This window comes from Salminus brasiliensis, chromosome 11, assembly GCF_030463535.1.
Source record: "Salminus brasiliensis chromosome 11, fSalBra1.hap2, whole genome shotgun sequence".
Taxonomy (NCBI): Eukaryota; Metazoa; Chordata; class Actinopteri; order Characiformes; family Bryconidae; genus Salminus; species Salminus brasiliensis.
Window position 1 is genome coordinate 23881112 of NC_132888.1, and position 14665 is coordinate 23895776.

At 48.0% G+C, this 14665-nt stretch overlaps 1 protein-coding gene across 1 annotated transcript in view; it reads right to left on the reverse strand.

Annotated features, from left to right (window-relative positions):
• Window positions 1–14405, reverse strand: part of traf4a (tnf receptor-associated factor 4a) — a 36718-nt gene extending 22313 nt beyond the window's left edge. The window contains exon 1 of the mRNA XM_072690644.1: window positions 13818–14405. Coding sequence (XP_072546745.1) covers window positions 13818–13960 — 143 coding nt within the window. The 5' untranslated portion in view covers window positions 13961–14405. The remainder of the gene's footprint in view (window positions 1–13817) is intronic.
• Between the last annotated feature and the right edge of the window lie 260 nt (window positions 14406–14665).

Sequence of the window (14665 nt, forward strand, 5' to 3'; positions counted from 1 at the left end):
TTTTGTACTTGCACGCCCATGGAAATTGAACTTGTTCAACCTGGTCTGATGCTGAAAGAGCTACTTGAAGGTCCCATGATGACACATTTAGCATAGTTGGAGACTTGAGCATCTTGTTTTCTGCTCTTGCCACTTATTTTAAATGTTCTCCACTTGTAAACGTTTTAGCAGACAGTGGAACGACCAATTTTTACTTGTTCTGAAATCTCCTAAAGGCCTCAGACAGCTTCTCGAATCTGGTCATGGTGATCTTCACCGCTCACCTCTGAATAAAAGTCTGAGGTTTAAATAAGGCAGACTCCTCCAAAATCCTCCAGAACTATGTTCTAATCATCTGCATTGAATGTGGTGCACTCGATTCTAATTGTAGGGGTTTTGAGAAGTAATAAATGTGGAGGTGTCCTAACTTTCTCTGCATGAGAAAATTACACTTCTACTAATTCCATTTAAAAAGATGATTCGAAGCAGACTGATTCTTCAGAATGTGTTTAGTTCAATTACCTCCATCTCTCCACATGGTTTAAATGAAGATCAAATGTCTGTATGTATTTTTTTTAACCACTGTAAAACAGCAAAGCATGTACCGCTCCCTGCCTTTTCCTCTGATTAAAATGATAAATGGCCGATGCTGTCTAAAAGACTATGAACTAGCCAGTGGAAAGCGTCCAAAAACAGCTGCTTCCAAACGAAAGTCTTCATCGATAAAACGGAAAGCTTGCAGAGCTGGTCGTACTTGGATAAAAACCAAGTCAGGTCTGTTCAGATATATAGGTCTGTTCAGGCATATACATCCATCAGCCATAAAATGAAAAACCAATCATGTCAGGTGAAGTGAAGAAAACTGATTATGGGGTTACAATGGCGGCTGTCAGGGAGTGTATGCTGCCACTGAGGTGCCAGTTCTTGAAGGTGACGTGTTGGAAGCAGACAAAAAATGGGCAAGTGGAAGGACCAAACTATGGTCATACTAGATGACCGGGTCAGAGCATCTCCAAAACACCAGGTCTTGTAGGGTGTTCCTGGAATGCAGTGGTCAGTACCTACCAAAAGTGCTCAAAGTAAGGAAAGAAGCCAGACGTGAACCTGCCCGAGGCTCACCGATGCCCATGTGGAGCAATGGCTAAGCCCATATTGTCTAGATCTACTCTAGTGCACACTAAAGCTGGTTAATGCTTAGAGGGATCAGAGTTGTTTTGGCAGCACACAAGGTGCTAGTCAGGTGGTTTTAATGTTATGGCAGGATGTAGGGTTTCAAAGATTTCCAAACTTTCCTCTAACTCTTGGTAACGGTGGAAAGCTAATCACAATTTCAAGACCCTGCCGAAATACTTTGCCAAGTTGAGCGATATGGGCCACATACGGACCACCACCAACCATTTCATGGTTTATTCCATAATCATATCTCCCCCCCCCCCCTCCCCCCAACATGCTCTCCAACAGCAAGGCCGAAGTTCATACAAAACGCAGCCTGCTGGGGACAAAACCAGCATTACAATGGCCATCAAACAGGATCACACCATGACTGGAACACATTAGCATGGGGCTAATCCAGGGTGCTAGTGGCTGAGGAGGGGGGATTACCTCACTGTATCTGTGCTGCCTCTCTCCGTGATCCTGCCCCACGACGGCAGGTGGGACGGCCAGATAATCCTTGAGCCCAATAACTTATCGCAGCGTTGCTTTTCGTCAGCCTGCATCTGCCACCCTTCTCTTCAGCACTTCGTGCTTATATATACGTCGGCGTTGTGGCTTTGTCTTTCCTTTGTATTTCTCCCGCTCTTTTTTTCTTTCTTTCTTTTAATGGATGCATTTTAAAGCTGTAATTTGTTAACGTTCTTTCACACAATGCACGACCCAGCTTTCTTGTTATAGGCCTATTTTGTCATACAATGCCTGACAATGTTTTTTTTTTCTCGCAACACGACCCGGCTTTCGTTAGGCGGTATAAACACGTCCGTGTGCTCCGAATGCTCCCGCTACTAATTCCCAGCCCACGCACTTTCACGACAGTGTTAAGGTCTTTTTGTCAGTTGTTCACAGTGGGTTGTGTTTTCCACCACTTTCGAGTAAACCAGTACCAAAGCAAAGGAACGCCTTCGCCGTCACCCTACCAGCGTGAGCACGGACAGTACAAAAGCTTCTTAGTGCGGACCCTCTCGGTAAAGATGGATTAAATGAAATCTAAATTGACTCCAGAAGTCTGCTGTAGCTCTGAGGGAAAGGCCTTGCCAGGCTACAAAGATCTTCTTTGTGCACTGTACAGTGGGGCGGTCCGGGTTTACCAGAATTTGAACTACAGTGCATACAAACATTGCAATACTGCAATGTGACTGAAAAAGCAAGGTCTGCAGTGCATGGTGGTTGCAAATTACACAGATTTGGGAATAAAACCTAGAGAAAAATCCTCCTCACTGCCAGGTTAGGGGTGTGTGGGTGATTCAGAGACAGTGGCGTCGCCACGGCAATGTAAAATAAGCTTATTAGGTTTTAAGCCTGTGTAAGAGAGACTGGGTTATGAAGAGCACACATTGAGAAAATGGCAGTAGTTGTTAAAACATGAGTTTGAATGGCCTCAGAGTAGCTCAGCAGTCTAATAAGCTACCCCTTGGCCCCAGGGGGGGGGTCGCAAGTCTAAAGCCTGAGCCATGCGGCTTTGCCATCAGCAGCCAGAGTCGGAGAGAGCACAATTGCCGGGGTTAGGGATGCGCTGTTCTCTCTTCACTCTTGACTCAGTGATGTTGGCCGGCATAGGCATCTGTTGGCTGGCTGGCAATGTCCTGATGCCGCATTGGCAGCAGATCTAAAAGAGGCGGCGGCTGGCTTCACAACCTTAGCTAGGGGGAGCTATGAAGGGGTTCAATTCGACAAATTATAAAAAACAAACAAACAAAAAAACACAATGTGCTTGAAGCTGTTTTTAGGTCTGTTTTGACCGTTATGCTTGTTTTTTGAGAAATTCAAAATCAAACTTTGGGAGATGTTAGTACCTCCTGCTAGGTGTTGCCTACTTTGCAGTGGAGGGGCTCGAGGGGCTTGAGAGGCTCGAACCACCTTTAGCATACGGGTTCTTTTGCGTTTGTTGACTAGTTGCGACCTACTTCTTCCACAACAAGGGGTGTGAAAGAACCATGCTAGGTAATACCTCGCATTTTTCACTGGGCAACTCTTCCTACTCACCTGCGTAGTTCCAGCATGCATAACTTGATTAGAAACTGAACTGCAAGCTCTGAACTTTCTACACTTTGTGCAACTCGTGCTGCTGTACACTGTAGAAAGCGTGGAAAGGAAGTGCTCGTCCATGTGCTGAGTGGGAGGCTTGATTTAGCGCAATCCTAGCTGAGCAGAAGTATTTGGAAGTCAACCACACCCTCATAATGCCGCCTTACTGTCTAATCGGGCCTCTGGTGTCCTCGTCCTCGCAGGAAATGTGGAAATGCAAGTCATGGGCCGAGGAGAGCGCCTCGCTGGGCCCCGGTGTTGGAGAACTGGGCTGACGGCTGAGTCAGTTTGGTAAAAGTTGTTTGAAAGTGTGGCACTTTTTCAGGGGGAAGTTAACGATTCCGCTCCCGTTATCTGCAGCTGAGTAACTGACGGGCTGAGTCATCGGGTGCTGGTGGACGGCGCGGGAACGCAAAAGGCACCTAATCTGTCATGAGTCACCTCCACCACCCTGAGACGATAGCTTCGAAACTTTCTTTTGCTTCTGCAGTCTTTCCCTTCCTCTCTCTCTCTCTTAAACATCCTCTGAAATCAAAGCCTCTTAAAAAGCTTTAGCAAGTCACTTTCCTCAGAGTGGCTTCAAAGCAGACGAGGAGGCATTACGTAATCTGAACGGTTCTTCTGCCTCAACTGCTACCCGTAGATCAGAGGGAAGTGTGTGTGTGTGGGAGAGAGAGAGAGAGAGAGAGAGAGAAAGGGAGGAGAATCAGAGAGACGGGGTTCATCATTTATTTGTCAGCAAGCTCATTCATCTTTGCAGGTCTGCCTTACTCCTCAGCCCAGCCACCGATTGGCTGGGACCACCGCTTTAGTGGCCATGGTAACGAGGGAAGGTGAGGCTCTTTGTGTCAGTGAGAGAAGGGCGTATGTGTGTGTGTGTGTGTTTGTGGGTGTGTATTTGAAAGACACAGCAGGCTAAGCAGACCTACAGCTGATAAAACCATGACCAGGCTCCTGTTCGGACCATCAGGCCGTTATCAGTAGGTCACCGTTGCAAAGACAGGAAGCCCCCCCCCCCCCCCCCCCCCCCCCTTTGTGGCTCCAGATGATGCTCCTCTTTGTTAACGCACAACTCGAAAGTGTGCCAAGACATGAATAATCTCATTATATGTAAATAATGACGTAAGCTCTTTTCATAACCATTTGTGGGGCAGTACCCCCACAGCTCATTATCTCCCCCCCTCACGTAGATCATGTAACCACACTCAAAAAATGTCTTTGAGAATAGTCAATTTTGCCACTTTTTGGCACTGCATTAAAAGTGAGGATTGGGACGCACCCTGTTTTAAGTCAAATACACCCATAACTACCTTGTTTATGTCGCCGCAAGTATTCACTAACTATTGAGGATTTTCTGCTCATTACTCAAACTGCCTGTGTTTACGTGAGCGTACACCACAGACCGCTCCGGCTGGTGCAAACGCAACACTGCAACAAGATAACCAACTAAATCACAAGCAGTGCTATGTAATACCATCCCCATAGAGCTGGGCAATATTTGAAAATATATATATATCATGGTATTTATTTGATTTATTATTTTTTACGATATGCGATATTTAGCGCAATATTTCAGTGTATAAACTGCTGTCCGAATACTTTCCCGTACTAAATACCGTGATTTTTATTTTGAATATGCTGCATGAATGTCATATTGCCCAGCTCTACCATCCCCATAAACATCAGAATACCAGTTTAGTCAAATGAAGGCTGCAGGTTTCACGTGGAGCGAGTTTTCCGCCGTCCCGCTCGTGATTTGGATCTGGCACTGGGCCTGCATGAGAGGAGTGCCTGCTCATTGTTTACAGATTAGCTGTAGGGAACTCCACAATACAGATTGGCTGTGGTACAAAATTTGGAAAAGCGGCGGTTAGGGGAAAAAAAGAAAAAGAAAACAGGAAGTTGATCAGCTAATGAATTAGCTGCGAGAGGAAGCTCTTCAGCAGTTCGTTCAGCGCAGAGGACCAGAAGCATCCGTCCAAGCACGTGAGGAAGTCACTCAATCACCCCCCCCCCCCCCCAGTCCCCCAATGGCGGGATCAATGGCGCAGCTGTGTCAGTCGAGGACAGGGGCTTGGAACGCGGCGCTACACTGACACAGTGGAAAACTGGCAGCGAGGCCACGGGGAGAGTGCAACAGAGACACCGCTGTGCTTGCTGGAGCGCCGAGCGGGACCACCTTGCCTTGCCGAACAGAACGGGGTCTGTTGAGAGGGGACGGGCAGGAAGCAAACATCACAGGTGTCCTTTCACTCCGAGGAACGGAACCAAGGGCCGCGACCTTAACTCTGGCCGCGGTCCGGATGCACCAGTGAGTTCAGGCTTTAACCGAGGGAGCCGGCACCTGTCGTGGCCTATAAGAGGGCCTTTTCACGCAGACAGGTGCCTCCTTCCTCTCGCGCCGCGCCTCCAGCTGCTCCCTTCCCATGGCCAGCATGCAGATTCCTCACATGCCTGCCTGTCAGCCATGCAACATGAGCCTTTTCACGCCGGTGGTCACTTAGCAAGCGTAGCTTCCTCTCCCTCGCGAACCCGCACAATCGTCCTCTATGCAGACGAGACCAGACATGGCAGGGTGATTGGTTGTGCTACAGCTGACAGAGGGCTAGCAAAAACCGCTCTGCCACTTGTCTGAATACATCCATTGTCCACAGCACATACTGCATGCTGCATGGGTGCGACGTCATCGGCAGGAATTAGCTAGATGTTGGGTCATGTTGGACTACTGTGCCATATTTCTTTGCGGTGCTAGTCCATACGGATGTAATACAGCCATCAAGAGGTTAACTAATAGCACTTAGAGCTATTGGTGCTAATGGGCAGCTTGTTCCCACTGCTTAGGGGCTCCCTAGCTTGCACGTGCAGTGACGTAGCTAACCCAGCAACTGGTAAACTCTCTGAGATTGGGTTTGGGTTAAGCCGACCTGGTCCCAGCGTGCATGATATGTGAAGCAGAAGTGCTATAGCGCATAGCTGGAATAGCTCGCTGTCGGATTGGCACCCCGGCGGGAGCGGGAGGGAGGCCTTCATGTTTTTTGTTTTTTTTAAAAGTTCTTTAGGCTGCGAGCATGTCTGGGCATGTTTTCAATCTTCTCCAAACGTGCCTCATCCACCCAAGCTCCCTTCAACCGCAGTTTGCACAATGGTCCAGAATGGAGCAGGGTTTGCAGCACAGCGGTCAATCCCGAAAGGAATGCGGCCTGCGCGCTCGGAGGTGGCGGACAGCTGAATGGGACAGCTGAATGAGAACCTTAAGTGGTCACTCCACACTTGTTTGGGCCCTTTCAATACACCGGGTTAGCGGCGCTGGCTTCGCTTAGTAATCAGCGCTGCTTCTAATCCCGGTGCATTGTCGACGCCAGTCTTCCCAACGAAGTGCAAAGCGCTCCCCTACGCGAGCCTCGCCCTGCCCGCGCCTCTCCCATGCACTTGTGCAGCTGTGTGCAACAGGCAAACTTTTGCTCCCAGCTGGACCTGGAGTTCCACGTTCCATCTTCCCTGAGCTATGACATCACCCCCACCTCACATCCCCACCCCGCCCAGACGGTTGGAATAGCGAAACCGTCTCCAGAGTCTTCGGAGAAAACGCTAGTGCACGTGGAGCCTTTTTTCCTTTGGAGCGATTCGCTCGGAACAATAAAAAGCACAAGGGCGAGACGAGGCTTGTGGCGAGCTGTTGCAACAGCGCTGCTCGTGGCACCGAGCACCTGCGATAAACCTTAAATGATGCCAGACTTTCACATGGTCAGGGCCCCCCACCCCCCCATTGCCCCCTGAGGTCCATGCGTTCGTAAGCAGACGCTGTTTATGTTCGGCCACAGTGTGGCATTGATTTGAAGTCGTTTGACAGCACTAATGAGCTTTTCTAGCTGCGCTTTTTTTTTCCCACCAAAGTGGAACCGCGCTAGACCCTGCAAACATATTTATGGATTAGGACCATTTTCTGGCCCCCTGGGATATCTCGTAAGCTGAGCCAGCATCTAAAGCTTTGCACCCAGGGGGGGTTAAACTCTTGTCTATGCAATTGATTGTCCCCTGTCTGTACCCTGCTTTTATGGAATCCAGCAGCTTCAATAATGAACAGGTCTGCAGTCACTCACATAAAAGGTTCTCCTGTGCTTTTCTGAATGTCGGCACTGTCTGAGAAGCACTGAGAAGAACATCAGCTGACCATAGATGTTAACTTGTCTGGCTGGTATGATCTAGATGTTAACTTGTCTGGGTGAGGTTACCTAGATGTTAACTTGTCTGGGTGAGGTTAGCTAGATGTTAACTTGCCTGGGTGAGGTTAGCTAGATGTTAACTCCTCTGGCTGGTATGATCTAGATGTTAACTCCTCTGGCTGGTATGATCTAGATGTTAACTTGTCTGGGTGAGGTTAGCTAGATGTTAACTTGTCTGGGTGAGGTTAGCTACATGTTAACTTGTCTGGGTGAGGTTAGCTACATGTTAACTTGCCTGGGTGAGGTTAGCTACATGTTAACTTGCCTGGGTGAGGTTAGCTAGATGTAAACTCCTCTGGCTGGTATGATCTAGATGTTAACTCCTCTGGCTGGTATGATCTAGATGTTAACTTGTCTGTGTGAGGTTAGCTAGATGTTAACTTGTCTGGGTGAGGTTAGCTACATGTAAACTCCTCTGGCTGGTATGATCTAGATGTTAACTCGCCTGGGTGGTGTTAGGTAGGTGTAAACTCATCTGGCTGATGTTGGCTAGATGTTAACCTGTCTGGCTGGTGTGATCTAGATATGTGATCTGCTCTGGCTGATGTTAGCTAGATGTTAACTGCTCTAACTAATGTTAGATAAATGATACCTGCGCTAACTGATATCAGCTAGTTATTAACACTCTAGCTGATATTAGCTAGTTATTAACTAGATATTATTGGCTAGATGTTAACTCCTCTGGCTGATGTTGGCTAGATGTTAACTCCTCTAGTTGGTGTTAGCTAGTTATTAAGACTCTAGCTGATGTTAACTCCTCTGGCTGAGGTTAGCTAGATGTTAATTCTTTTGGCTGAGGTTAGCTAGATGTTAACTCCTCTGGCTGAGGTTAGCTAGACGTTAACTCTAGCTGATGTTAGATAAATGATAACTAATCTAGCTGATGTTAGCTACACACTACCTGCTCTTGCTTGGATGGTGTAAACATTTTGCATATAGGACGTTATTAGTTAGGGTAGTGCTTTTCAGCTAGTTTTGATACTGGAGTTATTGGAAGAATTGGTTAGCCTTTAAGAAAGAACTAAACAAAAGGAACCTGGGGTGGTAGGCTTATGTTTCATGCGACTCTCCTGTGCCTAGAGTACTTAACATCTGGCAAACATCACCTAGTTAACATCAGCTACATCCATGTACATTCATGTCTGTTTAAAACTGGTGTTGCCAAACGTCTCCCCTCTCCATCTGGCTGTACTCCTTTCCCAGAATGCAGCTGTCTGGAGGGGGAAAAAACGTCTGCCTTTTATGAGAGCAACCATTGACCCTGTTCGCATGCACGTGTGCCATTATTCTACCAAATCCTGTGTGTATAAACGGATCCATTTAGTGCTTGCACCGTTGACTTTGACTCTGAAACCCCCGCGGAGGCTCGAGGCCAGGTGGCCACCTGTGCGGCTTGGGAGCGGCCGCGAGGGGGCAACGGAGGAAGTGGTGGATGCAAAGTAGTCATTCAAGGAGCCACAGTATCGCATCTCCCAATTAGTTTGCGTGGAGTCCCAGTTGCCAAACTCCCACTCACCCCCCACTTCCCCCCTGCGGCTGGCTCAGACCCTGCACTGGGCATGTGCAAGTGTACTTCCCAAGCCATTCATCCGCTATAGAGACACCAGCTATCTGACTGACCAAAGAGGCCATTCTATTCCTCCCAGTAAAAGGGTTCTCAATAGACAGAGGTCAATTCATTTGCTCTTTTTAATGGAGAGAGAGAGAGATAGCGAGAGAGATAGAGAGAGAGAGAGAGAGATGCTGTTCTTGCAGATGGCCCTAGCAGGACTGAAGTCAACCTTTCTTCCTCGCTCTGCCCGTCATCACTCAGGCTCTTCTGTTCCTGTTAAACTCATCCTTCCGCTGGATTGGCTTCAGTGGGCACTTTGCTACAAGCCATCACTTCTGGAGAGATAGCAGGGAATGAAAAGGAAGAACGGGCTACAAGGAAGGAGCTTGACTAGCGCAAAGTGGAGTGTGTGCATTAAATCCATAAGAGGACAAGGGAAGAAGTGATCAGACGGGCCTGACTTTGAAACTGCAGCTTCCCTTAATTGAATATGCCATGAGGTTCAGAACACCACACCAGCTCACAAAAAATTTCCACTTGGCAGAGTCATTATTTGGTAAATTTGAAAAAGTCTGATGGGTTTGGATCGGGCATCATGGCAAACATCGCAATCGCAGCTAAAGAATGTTGAGTACCGTCACACTGAGTACCACCACTATAGCGTGGGGTAGAGGCGATAGCGACGATAGCGTGATGTTGCATGCATTGCATTTACATTACACACAAATCTGACCACGTCCAGCCACAGATCCAAACACATTCCAATCTTTTCAAATGTGTTAATGGGTGCCGTCCAGATAAAGGACACTTTTTACCACAGGCCAAGTCACACACACACACAGAGTCCGAAATCACTTGAGGACAAATTCCGAAGGTCAGACGACGTCCTGCCCAGAGGGTGCCAAGTGACACTTTTGACATTGCTTGACTAACCAGCCATAACCACAGACTTATCACTTTGCTTGCTTTGTTGTGTGTGGGTTTGGAGTCAGCAACCCGTATCATGAGGCATTCTTTCATGATGAAGCAGCGAATGAACTGCCCTGGGTTCAAGGTTTGCCCAACCCGCGCTCATGGCACAGGCATGTGACTCACGCGCGGTTGATTGCGGCGTGATAAGCCACGAGGGTGGGCCTCCAGAGCCTCTCCCAAGGCTTTAACTGGCCTCCTGAGACGCCGCTTTATTTACACATTCCTCCTTCTGTGGAAATACGGCCCATTACCGACACCAGCCAAAAAACAAAAAAACAGAGTCGAACCCTGAATCAGCTTAAATCTTGCTTCTCCAATTCACGTACGAGTCGGAGAGTCATACACTGATATTCCAAAAAAAACCAGTCAATAACTCTAATATTGCTGATAATGAATAAAAGCCCATAGCCACATACTAGCATGACGAAACTGCCATCAAGGAAACGTCTGCAAATTTAGCATGTATGGCAGAGCTGTACTTACAGTTGTGGTATGGGTGGACCTTCTGTTATAAACTGAAAGTCCAGAAACTCCCATTGTAATGTCGGTGTTGTAAATAGCTGATGACTCACACAAGGTGTAATTTCTTAATTCTTTTTTGAGCACAGACATTGGCCCTTGGGCACAGGGCAAAACCTTTCCTCAACATAAGGATGGGCTGACATGTTCAGACTGATAGCAACTGCCAGGAGAAATTATGGGTGGGATCATTAGGCGGCACACTGCAAATTTCTCTGTACGCGTTACAAAGACTGCATGATCCAACGCCAGGCCTATCGCTACCTGCATATTTGCTGTCTATGATAAAACAATATAGGTAATCTGCTCTGATGGCGTCTAGACTAAACAGTGTGTAGGGTGATAGGCATCAGACGAGGAGACACATAAGCGGGTTCAGAAAGCGGGAGCCTGTAAGAGGTTCCCCAGAATTACTAGTGCATTGAGTTCAACGACTATGCAAGTGGGAGACCCCCGAATGTATTATAAACAAGGTCAAGTCTAAAATCATTGCTCATCCTTAGTGCTTAGTGCTTGGACCCCGGGGATTGCCCCTTGCGATGAAAACTGAAGACAGATGCTCCCAGCTGTTACAACAGTGCATAGAAATCCATGTGCTCATCTATTTCAGATGAAAGGTGAACATTAGCTGGCTGTTTTGGTCTCCAACAATGGTCATTCCTATAATGAATGGAATATTCATCATTTAAAACCTTGAATTGCAAAAAAAAAAAAAAAAAAAAAAAAAAAAAAGGCATGAGCGTCGGATCGGACTACAATGCCGCAACGTACGTTGGGCCTTGAAATAGCTCAATGAATAGGCTGAGAATTAAGTCATTTAGAACGCCTGGTTAAACTGGTGTCAAGCTTCTTGCGAAAGAAAAACTACTCTTCAGATCATCCCTCAAGGACAAACGGATTGCCTGATGATTCACCTTTCCCTGCCCGTCTTTTAGTTACCTTATCTTGACCGATCAATAGTTCCGAGTGTACCGCTGCACGCTATTGCACCCGCGGCAGAATTAGACTATGCTGTTAACGTGGGAGGCAGAGCGGCCCCAGTTTTCAGTTCACAGTAGGGTTTTCGAAGGAACCTAACTTTTCTAAGTCACTCGCAAAGAGCTGAGCTGCCAGACCGGCATCAAGCTGGCTGCATAGCCATCAATGTAACTGCTTACGGAGTAGCACGGGCAGGAAAGAGGAAAAAAACAGGCCCCAGTCATTTGAATATGTGGTGAAAATAAGGTAAGCAGACTGACACGATCAGATAAGGCCTTTCTGGTTTTAACGGGACTCGGGGAGGGGAGGCTGTGCATATACTATTTTCTGTTGGCAAAACACAGAAATCTGCTTAGTTTCTGAAGACAAGTGAACAGTGATATGTGGCTTAATTGTCCCAGAGTTTCAGCTGGTGTTTGAAATATCAACGAAATCTAAACAACTGCTCGACATTTTGCAAGCAATGATCTGCTGATATCAGAAGGATTTTGATTGCGATGTGCTTCCCGAATATCTAAACATGTCAGCCCAAATAAATCCAGTACTACGTTTGTATGAATTCCATTGGATTTGGAAGTTGACAGTATATATGAGCGTATGTCCTCCACAGTGTGGGACTACTGGATGTCAACAGTATATATGAGCATATGTTCCCCACAGTGTGGGACTACTGGACGTTAACAGCATATAGGAGCACATGTCCTCCACAGTGTGGGACTACTGGATGTCAACAGTATATATATATATGAGCGTATGTCCTCCACAGTGTGGGACTACTGGACGTTAACAGTATATATGAGCATATGTCCTCCACAGTGTTGGACTACTGGACATTAATGGCATATAGAAGCATATGTCCTCCACAGTGTGGGACTACAGGACGTTAACAGCATATAGGAGCATATGTCCTCCACAGTGTGGGACTACTGGACGTTAACAGCATATAGGAGCACATGTCCTCCACAGTGTGGGACTACTGGACGTTAATGGCATATAGAAGCATATGTCCTCCACAGTGTGGGACTACTGGATGTCAACAGTATATATGAGCATATGTCCTCCACAGTGTGGGACTACAGCATATAGGAGCATAGGTCCTCCACAGTGTGGGACTACTGGACGTTAACAGTATATATGAGCATATGTCCTCCACAGTGTTGGACTATTGGACATTAATGGCATATAGAAGCATATGCCCTCCACAGTGTGGGACTACTGGACGTTAACAGTATATATGAGCATATGTCCTCCACAGTGTTGGACCACAGCATATGATCTTATGTCCTCCACAGTGTGGGACTACTGGATGTCAGCAGTATATGTGAGCATATGTCCTCCACAGTGTGGGACTAGAGGAAGTTAACCTGTAGGAGCATATGTCATTCATACTGTGGGACTACTGGAAGCTGACGATATACATGAGCCAAGGAACCACAGTATGGGCCTACTGGTGTCAACCATATATAGGAGCATATGTCCTCCATAGTGTGGTACGACAGGAAGTTAACAGTATATAGGAGCATGTGTCATTCATACTGTGGGACTACTGAAAGTTGGCAATATATACGAGCATAGGAACCACAGTGTGGGACTACATGACATTAGGAGTATATACGAGCATATGTCCTCCACCGTGTGGGACTGTGCAATGATCGTGTGGAAATATTCGAAGGCCAGCACATATGGAGCAGCAGCAGCAGCAGCGCACGCCTCAGTGCCTGGACGTCTCAACAATCAGTGAAGCACAAATGAGTGGAGCGAGAGAGAGAGAGAGAGAGAGAGAGAAAGGTCCGCCAGTCTTTCAGCACTGTGGTGCCCTGATTCCAATAAAGGAATACCTCACTAATCCTGCATGTGAGACAGCTCCTCTGTCTAACCCCTACCACCCCCCTCCCCCCCTGCCTCTTGAAACCCAGAGAACTGCCTGAGGGCAGAAGGACAGACAGGGCCAGGGCTGAGGAGAGTATTCACTGCCTGAACACACACACACACACACACACACACACACACGTGTACAGTACAGCTCAGATTCTACCAGACATGGGTAAAAGTTCATTCATGCAAAGCCGACCACTACTGTCACAAAACCAGTCAGTGTTGACCCCCACCCCAACAGACCAGAGATTCCTGCTGGACCTCCCCTCGAGCCATGGCTGAACATCAGTAGTTTCGAGCAACACAATGCTGACCACAGACCCAAACCCGAACTGTTCTGACCAGACAGAGCCCAACAGCAGCATGCATTATACAGACAGAGACAGGCACGTGCACATGTGAAATCGCTGTGGACGACCCCCCCCCCACACCCCCTCCCCATGTGTGTACCCTCGCATCCTGACGTGCAGTCTGTTTACCTGAGGAATTCCTGTAGACATGTGTCGCAGAACCTGTGGCCACATGTGGAAACTTGGACGGGCTCCCTCATCGCCTTGCTGCACAGAGGACACTGAAACCGTCTCTTGGGTTTCTCCAGGAACTTGTAATCGTAGCCCGGCATCGTCGCTACTGCTGCTCAGACAAAGGCTGAGACGGGGCGCAGAAAGCCGTGTGTCAGTCCTCGGAACAGGAACAACCCAAAAATATATAGATATGACCCTCCGCCTCTCCTACAGCGGCTCCAGTCCAAACAAGCGTCCGTCTTCCTCCTCCCTGTCCTCCCTGTCCTCCCTGCACAAAGACACGCTGTCCCGAGCCGCTCGGTCTGCGCCGCTCGGTCTCTGTAGCAACGAGCCTCGCGACTACCTTCGGACGAGCAGCAGCAGCAGCGGCGGCGGCAGCGGCGGCGGCGGCGGCTCCCCAAGCCCACTGTAGGCGGTTCTGCCAGGCTTTGTCGGAGCTCTGCTGCGGTTCTTCAGACTGGAGGTCTCGGACGGTCTCGGACAGTCACGGCCACAGCGTCCACCTCTGCGTCTCTTCTCTGCACTGACAGTGGGAGACAAAGCTCGAGAGCCCATCTGTTTAGGTAGAATGTGGAGCCCCGCCCACTGAGCGGGTGGGAGGGGCCTGATTTACATCACACACACACACACACACACACACACACACACACACACACACACTCTCTCTCTCTCCCCCCAGGGAAATTATCCTCCTTCCTTTCATCTGAAATTTCTCACGTGTCTGATTTGATATTATGTCTCGTGTGTAATATTTATTTATTATAAATATATCATATGTATGTGGGATGACGTCACCGGATCAA